We start from the raw sequence: 18,586 nt of genomic DNA, 5'->3' as shown, positions 1-18,586 counted from the left end.
CCAGTCCTGTTGGCCTTGCCAGCAAACTCCTTCAGAGTCTGCCAATTTTAACCTTGCCTTGCTGGTAACAATTAATGAACCCCAGTTCTCCAGAGACATCCCTCTGACTGGACACTCACAGAAATTATTAAGTTTGCTGCCTCCAAAGAGATAGCCTGTTAGTGTAGTTGAGGACTCTCACTTTAATTCAGTATAACAACACTGAGATGGTTTACTGTGAAATTAAGAATAAGTTTATTAATAAAGAACATAATTTAAATATTAAGCAAGAGAAAAGGACACTTATAGTTACAAACAAAATATACTTTCTAGTCTCCAAGCCTTAACTTTAGCAGCTACAGTCTTTTCCTAAACGGCTTTCTCACTGACATTAAGATACCAGCATTGCCAGTTCTTGCAGCAGGAAGATCCAATGTTCACAGAATCAGAAGGTTCTGTCTCCTTTCCCCCAAAGTGACAGATAACTAGAATGAATTTTTGCTCCCCTTATACTTCCTGAAGTCCATTGTTTTTGTCTCAAGAGCCAGGAAGACACCCCCCACATGTGCTCAGCCATGAGCCCTGAGCCCTGATACTGTTTCCTTTGCCACTTGTTAGTTTGATTGCTTTATTTACCTCATATGTAAATGTACTTTCATTGTTCTCTGCCTGTAATCAAGCCAGGCAGATAGGTAAAATCCACATTTCTTTGTCTAAGGCAGGCTAGTTTATCTACTGGCTCCAATATATATTTTAACAACATATTTCCAGCACACATGAGTCTAAAAAATAACCCGTACATACATCATGCAATGATATTCATGACGAGTGTGTCACCAGTTGTCATATGATACTTTACAAGACACTATTCGGCAAAATATTCTGACAACAGTGTGTTGAGTGTGCCCTTTGTCAACTGTCATAAGGGGCTGTTAGGATCACGTATGTGTATGAACACTTTTACATCAGTTTAAATAACAGGGGCAAGCTAAACTGCTGTAAGTCATGTTTAAATTGATATGAGTGTTTATACACAAAGTGGCACTGTTTAACTAAACTGGTGCAACATGACACCTTTAGTTAACCTGATGCAACTTCTTTGGGCCGTAGACAAGCCTTAAATCCAGTGACAAATCCCATTATATTTCCCTATATAACTGAAGACACTCTCCTTTTATAGTTCGCAGAGGGTTTGTGTGCCCAGGCATTAAAAGTAATTCATTCACATTAACTTCATCCCCCAGTTTAGAAATCAGTTTACAATTATAAATGTATTTTCAGGTCACAATATATTTGTTTAAGATCATTAAACAAACTTGTTTAATTTTTCCCCTGTTTTTATTCTCCTAATTTGCATGGATGCATATTGGGTGCACTTGAAAGATCTTTTGTCCATTTCCAAGGACTCTTTTAAATGCACAAACCTTGTATATGCAAACCATTTAAGAAATCTATTATTTAACTTTAAGACATTGATGCCTGTGAAAGTGCCTGTGAAAGTGTCTCCATCTCACTTTACTTCTTTTAGCATATTAATGACATAAGCCTAGGGCTTTATGTTTTGTGGTTGATTATCAGATAGTAAAACAAACAGAACTCATTGGACAACCAAAGCATTGTCATACTCTCATTCTAGAACTTCTCCATAGACCAAATGCACTGGGGGGAGGTGTTTACCATGGTGACCCCTGTTGCCTGCTCTGAGATATCTGAGAACTGTTGAGACATGGTCATGGCCCATCATAGCCGATGGTGGATCATCACCTCAACTCAAAGAGTAAATTGTCTGTTTGATTTGTAATAGATTTTGCATACCAAAATAGATATTGGTATGAAATTAGTCTGACCTGTTGTCTTTTCTTAATGTTATTCTTGTAATTCTCTTCCTATTGCATGCAGGGGACAATAGAGGAATTCTCTTTAGGCTAATTTAACACCTGTATATTTATACATACATGTTCACAGATTGTATAACCTATTGGAAAAATGTGTTGCATCATCTTTCAAAACCAGAGAGTTAAATTATGTACAAGATAGATATTTATCTGAGGATTATTAAATAGATTACTAATTATTTTTAATATTTAACTCGATCTTGACCTCCTAGGTCAAGGGAAGTAGAAAGGGTTTCCTTACCTGCACCACAGACCTTTATATGATACTCACTGTGGGGGATCCCATCTAGGGCAGCAAATTATAGCTGGCTTTGTAAAATGCTGAGCTGCAACTGGCAAGCCTGAAAGGATCTGACACTACATATTGCAGCCTGGCTTAATGGATCTTGGAAGAAATTGCTGAAAGCTATAGTGCTACCAATACACTGTGATTCAGGGGATGGATTCATTTTAATATTTATACTAGAGGACCACAAACGTACTTCATTGCTTATGTAGGCCAAATTGTACACCCAGCCAGGTCCTTGCTCCCACTGTGGCCAGGCCCCTTGCTCAGCCCAACTCACAGGAAAGATTAAAGAACGCTACTGATTTTGGTGAAAATCAGAAAAGCCTGATTTCTAATGATTTCCACCAGTATTACACCTCTGGGCATGAGTGGCTAGCCAATATTCAGGGGCTTGCAGATTGTTTCTATTAGGAGGAGAAACTGATGATAGATATTTCTTGTATGCAATCCTGTTTATTTATAAAGAAAGTACACAAAGTCCTGTTTCCCAGAACACAGTATGAATCAAACAGGGTGCAGTTTCTTTACTCACAGCTTCAAGCCTCTTTCCAAACAGCATTCTGCCCCAAAGTTCCCTATCCTTGCTTTCTCACAAGGCTTCATTTCCAGGCCTTCTTTTCTGGCGTCTAGGGCTCCCTTGCTGCCTTTTCTATGAACCTCTGTGATGTTTCTGCTGCTTCTCTCCCAAACAACAGTACAGGAAATTGACAATAAGTTAATTTTAATTTAATATAAGCCAAATAACACAGCATTACTTAATATTGATAGTTATATGGTTATCTAACTATATCAGTTATTTTCCTCTGTAATCTGGGCAATTTCAACCTTTTCTTTAGAGCATCTAGTGTCATGGGGCAAAGTTCATTTGAGTCCAGTGAGTATTTGCTTCCATGTTGACACATACTTTGAAAATCATAGGATATAGTGTAGTACATCTGATGCTGTTTATTTTCATGCGCTTCTACTGTTATCTACCTCAATAGCATCTTTAAATAAGTCTTGACACAGGGCGATTTTACGTCAGCCTGACTACACGTTTCTCTCTAATCATGACAATCAGTTGACACTGGATAGTGTATCTTAAACATGGAGCAATCCCAGGTCTGGGACATTCACCAGGATCCCGTCTTCTACCTCCCCTTGTCCACTTTCACTGAGCCTGAACACGATGAACAAACGGTTTCAGAGTAGCAGCCGTGTTAGTCTGTATTCGCAAAAAGAAAAGGAGGACTTGTGGCACCTTAGAGACTAACCAATTTATTTGAGCATAAGCTTTCGTGAGCTACAGCTCACTTCATCGGATGCATACTGTGGAAAATACAGATGTTTTTATACACACAAACCATGAAAAAATGGGTGTTTATCACTACAAAAGGTTTTCTCTCCCCCCACCCCACTCTCCTGCTGGTAATAGCTTATGTAAAGTGATCACTCTCCTTACAATGTGGGCCATTTCCAGCACTTGTAGTGATTAACACCCATTTTTTCATGGTTTGTGTGTATAAAAACATCTTCCATATTTTCCACGGTATGCATCCGATGAAGTGAGCTGTAGCTCACGAAGGCTTATGCTCAAATAAATTGGTTAATCTCTAAGGTGCCACAAGTCCTCCTTTTCTTTTTGATGAACAAACCGTTGTTCGAAGGTAAAATCGTTTGACAGCCGGATACTGACAGCGCCCAGTGCAAGTGAGTATCGGGGGCTCGAGGAAGAGGCAGTCCCTGAGGTGCTGGGGGGCTCCCTCCGGGGGAGCGCCTCGATGATTTCCGGATACAGGTTGCTCACTTTACCAGCAGCTATTTATTCAAAAGGCCAACGCTGCAAACTCCGCTCCGGGGTCGCTCTTTCTGTGCGGGGCAGGGCCTGGCACCGGAAGCTGAGGGGGAGAGGGAGTCCTTGCCCCGAGTGGAAGCGGCGAGGCCGGTCTGAGCAGAGTCTCTCCGTGCTCGCCCCGCTGACTGGGGGCGGGAAGCGGGAGCAGATCCCGCCTGCACACGCGGGGCGCGGCGCCTGCGCAGTGCGGAAGCCTAGCCGGACCCGCGGTGCTAGAGGCCTGTCACTTCTTCGTGGTGCTCCCTCCTCGCTGCCTCGCCGGAGCAGGATCCCCTCTCTCGGGGCTCTCCCCGGCCCTTCGGTGAGTTCCACCGGGGCGTGAGGCTCGTTAGCCGGGGCCTGGCGCTGCCGCCGGGGCGAGGGGGCGCTGCGGGGCGGGGCGGGGCCGGGCCGGCCTGGCGGTTGGGACCGGGCTCCGCTCTGTGAGGGTCGGGCGCCGGGCTGGCGTGTGGGCCCAGTGCCGGCCCTGGCGGGAGGGGCAGGGGCTGAGTTCTGCGGTGGCGGCGGCCGAGCCCTGCGGCGCCCTAGGGGCGGTAGTTACAGCGCAGTGGGACCGGCGCCCTGCCCTGCGGCACGCACAGAGCGGGACGGCCACCCGCCCCTTCTGAGCTCCGCGCGGCCGGCGCCTGGCCCAGTACGGCCCGTGGGCGGGGCCCAGCCAGCTTCACTCGCCGCCCCAAATTGCTCTAAACCCTTGCCCCTGTCTGCTTGCGGGACCATGCTCCAGCGCGGCTTCCCTGCCCGCGGCCCGCTCCCCGGCGGTGGCTGGCGTTCCGCTCCTTCCCTTGTGCTGCGAGTGGGGGCGTGAGGTGCGGCGCAGTTTGTATGGGTGGGTGGTTTTGAACAGACCCGAAAGATCCAGACTTCTCTGTTCGAGCATTATAAGACCCCGGGGTGCTGTTTGGCAAGTAGGAGTTGGTATCAGCGGGCCAAAATTTGCGTGCACCGAGTTTTATCGACAGCAAAGGTGCATTTCATTGATCCGTTGAGTGTAAAGCAGCCTGGGATCTTTCAGGCTGAAAGGTACTGTATACGATAAATGTTAAATATTATTTATTCTGCATGGGATGTTTGAAAATGGGATTCAGAATTTGGCAGTGTTTCCTTAAATGCGGAACGTTGCCAACAATAATAATAATAATAATAATGGAGAATTATAGTCTATACTGTAGCCTTTGAAACCGCTAGGTTTATGCCATAGTTTTTCATAGTTTTTCACTGTGTGTACAGCAAGTAAACATAAATCACTAAAGCATACTGGAACTTTCCAGCCCCTTCCTTTGGCCCCCTCATTGTTTCTTGTTCTAAAAAAGTAGGAGGTTGCTTCCCTCATCACTCCCATTTGTTCCTTGTCAGTATCACACTGTTTTTAGTGGGCGTCTCAATAAATAATGACTCAGACTTGAAAATAAAATGCACGGAGATTCATGATTACTTGCTAGAAAATAAAATGTCTTTCAGATCCTTGGCTGGAACCATAACAGAAGTGCAGAACACTACTGTTTGGTACTGAAAATCTCCAAATTTCTTAAATATTTTCCTGCAGAATAATGAAGTTAGGGTTTAAATTAAATTTCTAGTTAAGTGAAAATATTAGAATTCCTTTTTCCATTAAATTAATGTTTTTAGATTTGATTGTTCTGCAGTCTGTTCTGCTAAAAAGTTAATTTATGGATTTTTTTTTTCCCCTTTCCCATCAGCTGTGAAGAGTACTTGATTGTGGAAACCTTGGATCACTACAGTTGTAGATCTCTTCTATTCTTCTGTGTTACAGGTTGAAACTTGTATGGCAGTCATGTATGTGGATCTGTGATGGAGCTATAACTATGTCCCAAGTCAAGCCAACATCATTTTGACCGTCCTCTTCTGAATGTGGTAGGATAATAATTACTTTTCCCATAGAGTAACCTATCTCTATCTGATAGGTTTCAGAATGGTAGCTGTTTGTCTGTATCAGCAAAAACAATAAGGGGTCCTTGTGGCACCTTAGAGACTAACAAATTTATTTGGGCATAAGCTTTCGTGGGCTAGAACCTACTTCATCAGATGCATGGAGTGGAAAATACAGGAGCAGGAATAAATACATGAAAAGATGGGAGTTGCCTTACCAAGTGTGAGGTCAGTCTAATGACACAATTCAATTAACAGCAGAATACCATGGGAGAAAAAATTAACTTTTGTAGTGGTAATGAGTGGCCCATTTTAAACAGTTGACAAGAAGGTGTGAGTAACATTAGGGGGAAACTAGTATAGGGGAAATTAAGTTTAGGTTTTGTAATAGCCCAACCACTCCCAGTCTTTTTTCAGGCCTAATTTGATGGTGTCCAGTTTGCAAATTAATTCCAGTTCTGCATTTTCATGTTGGAGTCTGTTTTTGAAGTTTTTTGTTGAGGAATTGCCACTTTTAGGTCTGTTATTGAGTGACCAGGGAGATTGAAGTATTCTCCTACTGGTTTTTGAATGTTATAATTCCTGAAGTCAGATTTGTGTCCATTTATTCTTTTGCATAACCCTCTGCCATATACACTGTCCAAACCAGACAGTCTCTAAGCAAAAGAATAAATGCTGTTAATTGAATTGTCTCATTAGACTGACCTCACACTCGGTAAGGCAACTCCCATCTTTTTGTGTATTTATACCTGCTCCTGTATTTTCCACTCCATGCATCTGATGAAGTGGGTTCTAGCCCACGAAAGTTTATGCCCAAATAAATTTGTTAGTCTCTAAGGTGCCACGAGGACTCCTCGTTATTTTATCTCTATCTGGTTATGCTTTAACCTTCTGAGACAGATGAATTGAGTTCCACAAAGGTTACTGCATTTGGGCTGTTTACAGTGAGACCATGAAAGTCGATGTACTGTCTTTTACACGCTGACTTTTGGTAAAAGAAATGGTTTGCTCTGTTATCCTTGCCCATAATTTCGCTCCTTTCACTATTATGCAGCCCTCAATGTGGTAGTTGGCGACAGTAACTCTGTGTGTGATGTTGTATTTATATAGTTTGTAAAGCACATGAGGATCTTTCAGGATGTAGTATTGTTTAAATGTACTATATTTATGATACATTTATATTGAATATTCCCTTCTTCAGTCATGCTATTTTGATTACAGTGTTAATTAATGAACAATTGCAGTAATTTTTCATCAAGAATATTTTCAGGTTCTGTTTTGAAAATATGGGGAAATTCCTCTTCCTGTGAAATCAGTTCTTTGTTTTTTTGGTGTTTTTTTTGTTTTTAAATCACAAGTACTTCACACAAAATTAGAAACCAAAAAGAAGAGAAATGTTCCATTGTGTCTTCTCAAAATCTAGCTGTAGTCTGTCAGTACAAACTTAAAAATGGGATCCAGGGAGCAGGGATGGATGAGTTTGTGTCCATGGATGTAACTTAACAAGTGAATTCAAAGAAGTGGTTGCCCTCCTTGGGCCCCAGTTCACATTGTGATTTGCCTCCATGGACAGTTGTGTTGTGTGAAGTCACAGAAAAGTGCACTGGAATGGAGCAGTCCATCTACCTGGATCAGAGTGCAGGATCATGGTCTAGGGTCTGATTAAAATGTCAAGTGTCAAGAGACTTGTACTTGGTAAATATTATAATTATTGGCATATCAGTTTGTATTATCAGTTATACAAGTTGATAGAACATCTTTTAAGTTTTTAAAGTGCATTGGCAATTTAAATGTAGCCCAAAATAGTCTTTTATAAAACTGAAGACTAGAAAAATGTTAGAAACCTTTATAAATTTTCAAGAAAATACCAAAGGAAATAGTTATCTTTAAACCAATAAATGTTCCGGTGTGGTGACTGAAATCTAAATACTGCAACGCTTGGATCCTGATAGTAAAAGTGAAAATGATAGTGAAATTATCTGTCTCCAAGTTGAGAGTAATGCAGAAAGTTAACAAAGAGCTTAAATAGTGACAAGTAAGTTGGACTCTTAAAAGTGTTTCAGTTTCAGTTATCAAAGATTTTACTACAGAAAAAACAAATATTTGTTTACATATTTTTGAATATATGGTGTTGCTTTAAGTATTCTTTATAACAGTAGTTTATTTTTTTTCCCCTGAACACTGTCACAGAAGGAACATTTTGAACAGTGAAGTTGCAAGATCTTACTCATCAAGACAACTGGAACCATGTTGTGCTGGGGAAATGCATCCTTTGGACAGCTTGGATTGGGTGGAATTGATGAAGAGATTGTATTAGAACCCAGAAAAAGTGACTTTTTCCTAAATAAAAAGGTCCGAGATGTAGGATGTGGACTCAGACACACTGTTTTTGTCCTGGATGATGGGACTGTGTATACATGTGGATGTAATGATCTAGGACAATTAGGGCATGAAAAATCCAGAAAGAGACCAGGTAAGTTAAAAGTAATGAAGAGTGGATTTTGTGTAGGTGTTGGTTTTTAACTTTAGTTACCACATTTAGGCTTCAGATCTGTAAATATATTTACATGTGCCTATCTTTCTGAGTGTGAGTAGTCCCAAGCACATGCGTATTTGCAGAATTGGGACTTTAAAGATTTTCTTTTTATGGTTTTGATTTTTGTACTTCTGTTTCATGGTGTAGAAAGTAGTAAGCATATTAAATCCTATGAAGCTATACAATTACCCAACCCAGCCTAATTGATAGCATTTTATAAAAATGACATCTTACCACTTAGCCTGAAATTAAAAAAAGAAAAATTAAGCTATTATTGTACCTGAAGTGACTTTATTGGTTGTATATAGGTACATACAGTTATCATGTTAGTTCATAGCCTTTCTTCTCTAGATTGTACAAATCTAGTAAATATGTTATAATTTCAATAGATTATTTTAAAATATATAATTACCTGTGTCATGTTGCCATGTGATAGACTCATAGTCTTTAAGGCCAGAAGGGACCATCATGATCATCTAGTCTGACTCCTGCACATTTCAGGCCACAGAACCCTAGGCCTCAATCCTGCAAATTGCTCTACATAGGTGGACCTCTGTCCCCGTCAAAGAGTCTGCATGTGAACATGGGGGTCCCCTCTGAGAGAACAATTTTTAGGTTAAAGACCTTAGTTTGTACATCCCAGTGTAACCTTTAGTGCTTGATTTTTGTTGTTTTTTAGATGCATCATTTTGCCTGGCTAAGTTCCAGTTGTCTGTCATGCTTAGATCTTTCTGTAACATTCTCTAAATGGAAAAACCTTTTATTTATTATAACTAAACCATTTTCTGTTGACTTCTGTTTCTCTAACAACTCTGTATCTTGTAGTTTTAATTCTGTTTCACAGTGCTTGCCGTTCCTCCTTTGGGTTTGCTGATATTGTTGGTACATGCAAGCTATACTCTTTCCTCTAGGCAGGGCACACTAAATATTAGATTCAAGACTGACCCTGTAGAACCCTGCTTTTTACAGTTTCACACCACATGTAATCGCTGGTTTATAGTTCTTCAGTTATTTAAGTATTCATTTACAGTATATTTACCCAGATAACATATTAGCGAGATTACCTTGTGGAACTATACCATTATAAAAATTAATTGCGTATACACTAAATAATTATCTCGCAGATCAGTGGATCATGGCTACAGCCTGCACGGATACACAATTTATAGCCGCAGAGTTGCAGGGCTCTAGCGGCAATGAGGGAGACCAGCATGGCCACGGCCAGCGACCAAGCCAGGAACTGCAGCCGGGCAGTTCCAGTGGGCAGGGCTGAGGGCGGCACAGCCACACTGGAGGAGCTGCCTGGGCTGGGCACTGGCTCCTTTGATGAATGGCCCAACATGCTGCTGCTTTCGCCACTGTAGTTTCTGCCCCAGTCGCTGACCATGGCCCTGCTGGTCTGGCTCGTTGTCACTAGAGCCCTGTAGCTATGCTTGTATCTGTGGATATAAATTGTGTATCTGCACAGGGCTCTCATCGTAGCATTATAATTTGCCAGTTACATGACAAACCATAATAATTTTCAGTGTCTTCCTCCACGAATAGTCCTGAATACCTAAAATCCCCTTGTTTGAATAGTTTCCTATTTTATGTTTCTGATTTGTTGCTGTTCTCAACTTAAATTATTTTATACTGTAGAGTGCCTAAGCACCATTGGCAAATTCTCAAAGTATGTTGGTGTCCATAGAAGAACCTTAGTTATATGTTTGAAAGTGAAAAATGTTTGATCTGAATCCTTTCAGGAATTAATTTTAGTGTAATTCACTGTACTTCCATTGGTTGGGCTTCATTCTTTTTTTTTTTTTTTAAATTGTATTAGGTTAAGGTCCAAATATACATAACATGCAACACTTCCCACACCGCTTCCCCACACTCAAAGAAACCCAACAACACATCACAGTTTCAATTGTTGGAGGCAAAGGTGGTGGTGGTGCTGTTCTTCAGTATAGTTCAAACAGCAAACACAGAGCAACATCTGAAGATTGGTGTAATGTTTAATTAGATCTTCTTTCATGTAAGTTCGAAAGGTGTCCTAAATGATAAGCCTTCAAGTGGGAAACAGCCTGGACAGGCCATTGAATTCTGAGATGAGTCAGTAAGAGTTAAATCGCTCCTCTCTTTGATAGCTGAAGAAATCATAGAGTACAGCAGAACCAATGTGGTCTTCCTTGAGGCAGGCATGATCGTGGGACCCAGCACAGCTATCTGTGCCCCAGTGTGGAACCACTGTATCTGCAACTGTATGAATCCTTCAGTCATTTCATTGACATGCATGTAATAAAAGCTATTTGCCTCCTAAATAATTGCAAGTTAACAGATTGTTGGACAAACCATCATTTTTGCCACAGTCCCAGTAACCCAGCTTCTCACAGTGGATATCAAGATGCGGGGAGGGGAAAGGGAATCTACCTCCCACAAGTTAAGGAACATCTCTACATGATTTTCACCCCCCTCCCCCGCCCCACCTCCACTGTGAGCAGCTGGGTTACTGGGTCTGTGGCAAAAATGATAGTTTGTCTGACAGTCTGTAAACACGCAATTATTTAGGAGACAAATAGCTTTTTATTTTCTAACTAATCATTGTGATGGGAAGGTAGTTTGTTTACAGCAACACTCTCTTGTTTTCGTTTAAAATAATCAGAAAAAATAAAATTTCTGAAAGCGTACTCTGAATAGTGTGTCCTCTCTATTTTTTTTTTTTTTTTTTTTTTGGAGCTTTCAGCTTCCATACTGATGTTAGGAAGGGTCTTCTAGGTAAGCCTAAAAAGTCACAATGCCAAACAAATTCAGGCTCACTCCTTCCTCCTCCCCTGCTTATTATTTCTGCATTTTCATACTAGCTCTGCTGCTTCTGTTACTGGCAAACACCCTCTTGCAGGGATTGTGGAGGAGTAAACACATGAGCTCTCTCCAGAGTAGTACATGTAAGTGATGTCTTCATTCTATTGCCATACAGTAAAATTGACTAAGCATAAAAAGCTGTCAAATGCAATAGGTAAACAAACTGGATAGAAAAAAGTATTTTGTTCCAATCTCTGTCAAGTTATAGTAATTTTGGAAGTTACTTGTAACAACAAGAGATTAAAAAAAACTTTCTCAAATGGTTATTTGATTTTCAAATAGATTAGGTCCATTTATTGGTTAGCGTCTTTATTTAGAATTTAGTTCTAAAGGGCTGCTTCCTAAGTTGCATTCTAGATGGTTGATATTTACTTCGTTTTAAAAAGCTAATTTTTTATTTAAAAAAAAATTGGTAAGTTGATATTAAACTGATTAACTTAAGCTTCATTGTAATTTTAACACATGCCTCTCGAATTGTGAGCAAGCATATGCTGGTGTGAACGTGCATGTTAATTAAGTCAGCAGGATCTGACTTTTGTAAATTTAAATAGCTATTAAGATCTGAATATGTTTATCTTGTACAGTAAATGACACAATTTGAAGACCATTTTGAAGACTACAACTGTAAATAGCATGCTTCCAATAGACATTTTTGTTATCTTGGAAAAATAATTAACTGAGCTGGGGCCTTTATTACCTTTGTACGCAAACAGCAAAATGTGACAATTGTCTTTTAATATGATTAGAATTAATACAAAAGGCAGTTTCTATACCGTGACCGACTTTTAAATTGTAGAATTTTAAAAAATGTGGCTTGTTGGAACCCCTATGCTGCTTTAAAATATTCGTGTGTTTTGTGTGACTTTCTGTGACACCCATCACTGTTTCATCTGAGGATATTCATGCCTTTATTTAAACCCTATTATGTTATCATGGGATAAGAGGGAAGGTCCTCTCATGGATCAGTAACTGGCTAAAAGATAGGAAACAAAGGGCAGGAATAAATTGTTAGTGCTCAGAATGGAGAGAGATAAATAGTTGTGTCCCCCAGGAGTCTGTACTGGGACCAGTACTGTTCAACATACTCATAAATGATCTGGAGAAAGGGGGTAAACAGTGTGGTGGCAAAATTTTCAGATGATACAAAACTACTCAAGATAGTTAAGCCCAAAGCAGAGGGCAAAAGAGTTACAAAGCAATCTCTCAAAACTGGATGACTGGGCAACAATATGGCAGATGAAATTCAATGTTGATCAATGCAAAGTAATGCACATTGGAAAATATAATCCCAACTATACATATAAAATGATGGGCTCTAAATTAGCTGTTACCACTCAAGAAAGAGATCTTGGAATCATTGTTGATAGTTCTTGTGAAAACATCCACTCAGTGTGCAGTGGCAGTCAAAAATGCTAACAGAATGCTGGGAATCATCAGGAAAGGGATAGATAATAAGACAGAAAATATCATATTGCCTCTAAATAAATCCGTGGTATGCTCACATCTTGAATACTGCATACAGATCTGGTCACCTCATCTCAAAAAAGATATATTGGAAAAAGTTCAGAAAAGGGCAACAAAAATTGTTAAGGGGTATGGAACAGCTTCTATATGAGGAGCAATGAATAAGACTGGGACTTTTCAGCTTGGAAAAAAGACGACTTAAGGGGGATATGATAGAGGTCTATTAAAATCATGTGAAAAAAAATAAATAAGGAAGTGTTATTTACTCCTCCTCATAACACACAAACTAGGGGTCAGCAAGTGAAATTGATAGGCAGCAGGTTTAAAACAAACAAAAACAACACACTGTCAAACTGTGGAATTCTTTGCCAGAGGATGTGAAGGCCAAGACTATAACAGGGTTCAAAAAAGAACTAAGTTCATGGAGGATAGGTCCATCAATGGCTATTAGTCAGAGGTGAAAAACCATGCTCTGAAGTGTTCCTAGCCTCTATTTGCCAGAAGTTGGGAATAGATGGATCGCTGGATGATTACCTGTTCTGTTCATTCCCTCTGAAGCACCTGCCATTGGCCACTGTTGGAAGACAGGGTACTGGGCTAGATGGATCATTGGTCTGACCCAGTATGGCCATTCTTATATTTTTATCAATCCATAGATCACTGACAATAGTTTGTAAATGAGAGGTTGTATAACTAGATTATATGACGTACATTCTATTATGAGGTATATACATATAGATTCTTGTAAAATATAGTGTTCATGCTTTAACTATGACTTGTATGCACAGTAGTTATTCGCTGAACTTTCCGTATCTTTGTCAATTTAATTTGAAAATAAACCAAACTTAAAAGACAATGCACTGGTGCAAAAATTCTGTTTTTAAGAGCTGTAGTGGATTGCTTTAGGCACCCAAATGTATCTATCTTAGGGGCTGCTGCATGACATTTTCCTCCTATGAAGAAAAGTGAATTTGTGAGGCTCTGTTTAACAAGCACCTGTTGGAGCTGAGAGAGGGTTTGAAAGCAAGCTGTTCCTAATTTTTTAAATAACTTAAATGTACCAAATTTCTAAGAGTATGAAGAGTGTATCAAGTTGTTTGTGTTTTGAAGTATTAAAAGAAGTTGGTCTGAAATTTTATGTGGTCTGAAGCCTTAAAGCCAAGTTATAATCTCCTCTTGTTGTTAGTATTTATAATAGAAATACTTACAGGTCCTGAATACTAGCATTTATTGCTATCTCAGTGGTTCCCAGCTGTGTGCTATGTAAAGGAAAAGCCATGTAGTGTGGGTGGCAGTGTCTCCTGCTCAAGTGGTTCATGGTAAGACACAGCTGTGTAGTAGTTGCATGATCTCCAAAAGGGATTCATCCTTCAAGGATTTAGGAGGGCTTTAAATAGATTAATTGATATTCTTCAGTTCTGTCTTTTTGTACCATAATCTTTCCTTATGTGGGGATGGGTGCTGCTGTGAGCTTCGGGAAGATCAGAGGACTCTTTCTCAGAAATAACCCAAATAACTAGTTCATTTTGCCCCCAATACACCCAAATAACTAGTTCATTTTGCCTTCAGTGGTAGTGAAGCTGGGACAGGAGACCAGCAGGAGAGTTTGACAGCATAATGGCTGCAAATTGTTCGTTCATTTCTGCAACGCTTTAGCATTTAGAGCTGCAAGCTCCTGGATTTGTCTGGGGTTTGTCTGGGGTTATCAGAATAAAAGCCTTCCCTTTATTGACTGTCTAATTTTTTGTGATTACTAGTGGGTTTAATCTTCTCACCAAACTGAACTTTTAAATTAGGAGCAAGCGTGAGCATGAAATTTACAAGCTATTTCTATGTGGCAACATTTTTCTTCCTGAGCTCCTATTTTCTTTTTATCTTCTTCCCCCCCCCCCATTTGACTTATTTATAAAATGACCAGATACGTGACATATTGGTCTGCCTCTTATTTGGCGGTACAGGGAATGCTTAGAGTAGAGCTACACTTACCGTTCAAGTTATTTTTATGTTCTGTAGATTGCCATGTGTGTGAGGGGAGGGCAAAAGAGAGTGGATTTCCTGTTTGCTTTCACTAAAGGGCTTCTGTGTACTTCTGTATGCTTGCCAACTGTTAACTTATCTATAAGAATTCTGTAACTGCTGCAGTCTCTCAGTTGCCAACCTCGTGTTCAGAAATTATGTTTGGCTTAAAAATAAATTTTTAAGCCAAAGTTGTTGGGTGTTTTTTTTTTATTAGCCTTCTGGATTCTGAATCTTTATACTCAAGTCATGTTCTCAGACTTTTCCCAATAGCCATGGGGCATAGAAAGTATGTTGTAAAAAATGAAAGTTGAGAGTCAAAGGACTACAGGATCTGGGGCTTTAAGAAAAACATAACATGTTAGAAAACTACACTTCAGATGTTCAATAATTTTGTGTGCTTCAATATTGGGGTGCCTAATTTGACATCTTGCACCTGATTTTTCAGAGGTGCTGAGGATTCATAGCTTTTATTTAACTCAACACTTTAGAAAATTGAGCATAAACTGCCTGAAAATGGGCACATGATTCATGGAGACTTATGAAAATTTTGGTGTTAATGACAGGACTCTGATATTCCCCCATAACATTGTTGAAGTTGAAATAAAAATTTCTGGAGGTTTCTGAACAGAAGAAGTTAAAGAGGAGGAAAATAGTTGCTTTTTAATACCACAAATGCTGTCAAAAGCAGTTTTTACTACCTTGGATTCCTTTTCTGACTATTACGGTTTTCCTTGAGTCTTCTCCTTTTAAGGGATGTTGAGAGATCTATCGTAAAACATGTGCCTTACCTGTACTACTACTAATACTACCATAAATTATTAAAGCATGAACAGTTTTTAAAAATATCATTTAGTCTTACTGGTTTGTGCTGTTTTACTTTTTTTGTTCTTCATTTTGCTTTGAAAATTTAAAGGACAACTCAATTTCACTTTATGGTTCTCGTGCCAGTAGTACAGTGCTGCAGCTTTTGGATTATTAATGCTTGAACCCAATCAACTATTATAACTGAAATTTCAAAATAAAATTTAAAAAAATTTAACGTATAGTAAATGACCTTTGAAAACATAGCTTTGATTCTAATAGGTTCTCTGTCCCATCCCCTCCCAGAGTTTGGCCCTGAAACCATTCAGCAGTCGTCTCCTATTCAGCTGTTGCATTAGCTTATGTCCCAGTACATTCTTTCTCAGTCTATAACTAATTCCCAGTTTATGAAAACCACATCTTCAGATAAATATATATGTTTATAATTTTGCTCAACTGCCCAGTTTCTCAAGTTTTGCTATTGAGTGCATGGGGATGTAGCTTATTTGACCAGCACAAGTGCACACATTGAGTACAGGCAAACATAGCTGAAGATATGCACACACAGAGTACTGACAAACAAGAGGTTAACAATGGAGTCTTATGTCCTTAATTCACTACATGTCTTTCAGAGGTCTGCTGTGTGTATCTGTGCATCAAATTTAGCTTTTAGGCCCTGATTCTTCTGTGCATGCATGCAGAAGACCACCCATGTGGAGTCCATTGCAGATGGTGGCCTTAGTTTGTAACCTGCCTTATTGTGCCTTGCTATTGAAGGACTTCTTGATGATGATGATGATGATGATAAATAGTGCATAGTGGAATGTTTTCCTCTTCTAGAATGGTTATACATTTAATCATTCAGTAATAATCACCTTAATGTTAATTGAGTCTGTGTAGTCATTTTCATGAATGAGATTAGAAGAGAACCATTACTGTTATCCTGCATTTTCTGTGTATTACAGTTGATAGAGTGCCCTCGTATTGTACCAATATTTTAATCCTGGTCACTGCTTATATGGGATAATAATGGGGTGAGATTTAACTTGCTCTTGTTGGGATTATGTCATTTCTAAAGGTATTTTGGCATGGTTTTGGTCTAATTTTCCATGATATTTCATTTAATATCTTAGTATACAATGGCAGGAATGGAAATTTTTTGTTTAACTGTAATATATTAGAACATAATTTCTTTCCTCTCTCACTTTTTTAGAACATGTTGGTGCCCTGGATGCCCAAAATATTGTGTCTGTTTCATGTGGAGAAGCCCACACACTAGCATTAAATGACAAGGGCCAAGTGTATGCTTGGGGCCTTGCTAATGATGGACAGCTAGGCTTGCCTGGAACAGAGGAATGTATCCGAATACCCAGGTAAATAAAAAAGTGATCAAAGTAAAATTTGTGTATTTTTTTTTTTAAAGTAAACTTGTTACATTGAAAGACATGTGTAAGTGAAACTGCTCAAACCATTCCATAATTAAAATATTTGTCAAGTAATTCTGTGAAGTATAGAAGGTTACTTTACAGCTGTGGAACATGATAATAATTTTTATTACCTTCTGCCCAGTCGCTCAGTGGGTTCTTGCTAATAGGCACACTTGGTAGATGTTTAACAGTCCTTATTAACTTAAACAATATTTTTGGTATACCACCTTATGTTCCATTCCAGCACATGCTTCAACTTTACTACCATGAGTAGTTTTATTTAAATCAATGGAATGTTGAAATCATGGTGGTAAAGCTAAACACGTGTATGTATTTGCTGGATTGGATTCTTAATCATCATTGTTAAGCTGTCTAGCGTGGCTCAAGCGTGTGAGTACCAACTTCAGGACAGACTGTTAAGAAGCAGGGCACAAACCCCAAGCTGGCTGTAAATTCTGTACTTAGATTTCACCAGCCAAGTATCCCACGTTAATTCCACTTCAGAACTTACAACAAAGACAACGCTGGTAGCCAGTCCTATTATAAATGAACTGAAGATTTATTAACTAAGAAAAACAAATTTAGTTATTTACATGGTTAAAGAAGATAAACATACACATACTAATGAGTTAGCCTTAGGTTTCAAAAGGTGACAGAAGCTGCTGTATATGCAATCTCTATATGTCCTTTAGGGCCAACCCAGCCTAAGCAGCTGGGGATCTCTGATGTATGCTCAGAAATCTTGCCCGCTCAAAGTCCAAGCAGCAGAGAGATACAGTTTCTTCTTGTGGGGTATTTTTATTCCTTTTGCCCCAGAGTTCAAGCTGATGGGATGAGTTCACGAACATGGCTCTCTTCATGGGTGAGGGGAGGAATGCAATTAAACAAGTAATTGTTCTTTGACGTTTCACAGTGGCTCGTTTGGTTTCAGTGGGCCTCCTTGGTGGGTAGGACGTAACACTTTCTGTAGGAAGCCAGCATTTTACATTAAGTAAGGCTCCTTTTGTGTTTGGTGACTGAGGGCTTGTTTACACTTACAGCACTCCAGGGGCCAATATAGCGTTTAGTGAAGATGCTGCCTGTGCCAATGGGAGAGCGTTTCCTGTTGGAGTAGATACTCCACCTATGGTAGTAGTTATGTCAACTGGAGAAGTCCTCCTGTCAACATAGCTCTGTCTGCACTGGGAATTAGGTTGGTATAACTATGTTGCTCAGGAGTATGGATTTTCCACGCCCCTGAGCAACGTAGTTATAATGACACAAGTTTGTAGTGTAAACCAGGGCTCATATAATTACAGAGGATTACAATGCAAACACTTACTATAAACTTATAACAGGAGGTGCAGATGTTCTAACTGAGATTACTACATGCAGCGTCGTACAAACCTTTCATCAAGTCTGAACGCATTCTTATCAACTTAACGTATATGGTAACAATACTAACACACAGGTGAGCCAGACTGGTTTCCAACTATATGCTGGTCTGTGCTCAGTTGAGGCATAGAGGTCTTGGCATGGGCTGACACCTGGTCTGCCAACGTCACAGTCACAGCATTAGTTTAAAACAAAATGCAATGACTGATTTCATGCATCTTTATATACACTTACAGG

General features: G+C 39.6%; 1 protein-coding gene across 4 annotated transcripts in view; it reads left to right on the top strand.

Annotated features, from left to right (window-relative positions):
* The first annotated feature begins 4,062 nt into the window (after window positions 1-4,062).
* HERC4 (HECT and RLD domain containing E3 ubiquitin protein ligase 4) overlaps window positions 4,063-18,586 on the top strand; it is a 73,793-nt gene continuing 59,269 nt past the window's right edge. Inside the window, exons 1-4 of one of the 4 annotated variants that reach the window (XR_013346642.1) lie at window positions 4,063-4,298; window positions 5,772-5,872; window positions 8,078-8,360; window positions 16,762-16,921. Coding sequence is in view for 2 of the 4 variants with exons in the window: in XM_077821711.1 (XP_077677837.1) it covers window positions 8,135-8,360; window positions 16,762-16,921 (386 nt within the window). In the remaining 2 variants the exon portion in view is untranslated. Of the gene's footprint in view, window positions 4,299-4,748; window positions 5,021-5,771; window positions 5,873-8,077; window positions 8,361-16,761; window positions 16,922-18,586 lie in introns of those variants that run through there. The other 3 variants (XM_077821711.1, XM_077821712.1, XM_077821713.1) reach the window with 3 other exon arrangements.

The sequence above is a fragment of the Eretmochelys imbricata genome, chromosome 7 (assembly GCF_965152235.1).
Source record: "Eretmochelys imbricata isolate rEreImb1 chromosome 7, rEreImb1.hap1, whole genome shotgun sequence".
NCBI classification, from domain to species: Eukaryota; Metazoa; Chordata; order Testudines; family Cheloniidae; genus Eretmochelys; species Eretmochelys imbricata.
Note: the sequence above shows the minus strand (reverse complement) of the source record. Positions and strands in the feature narration are given on the sequence as shown.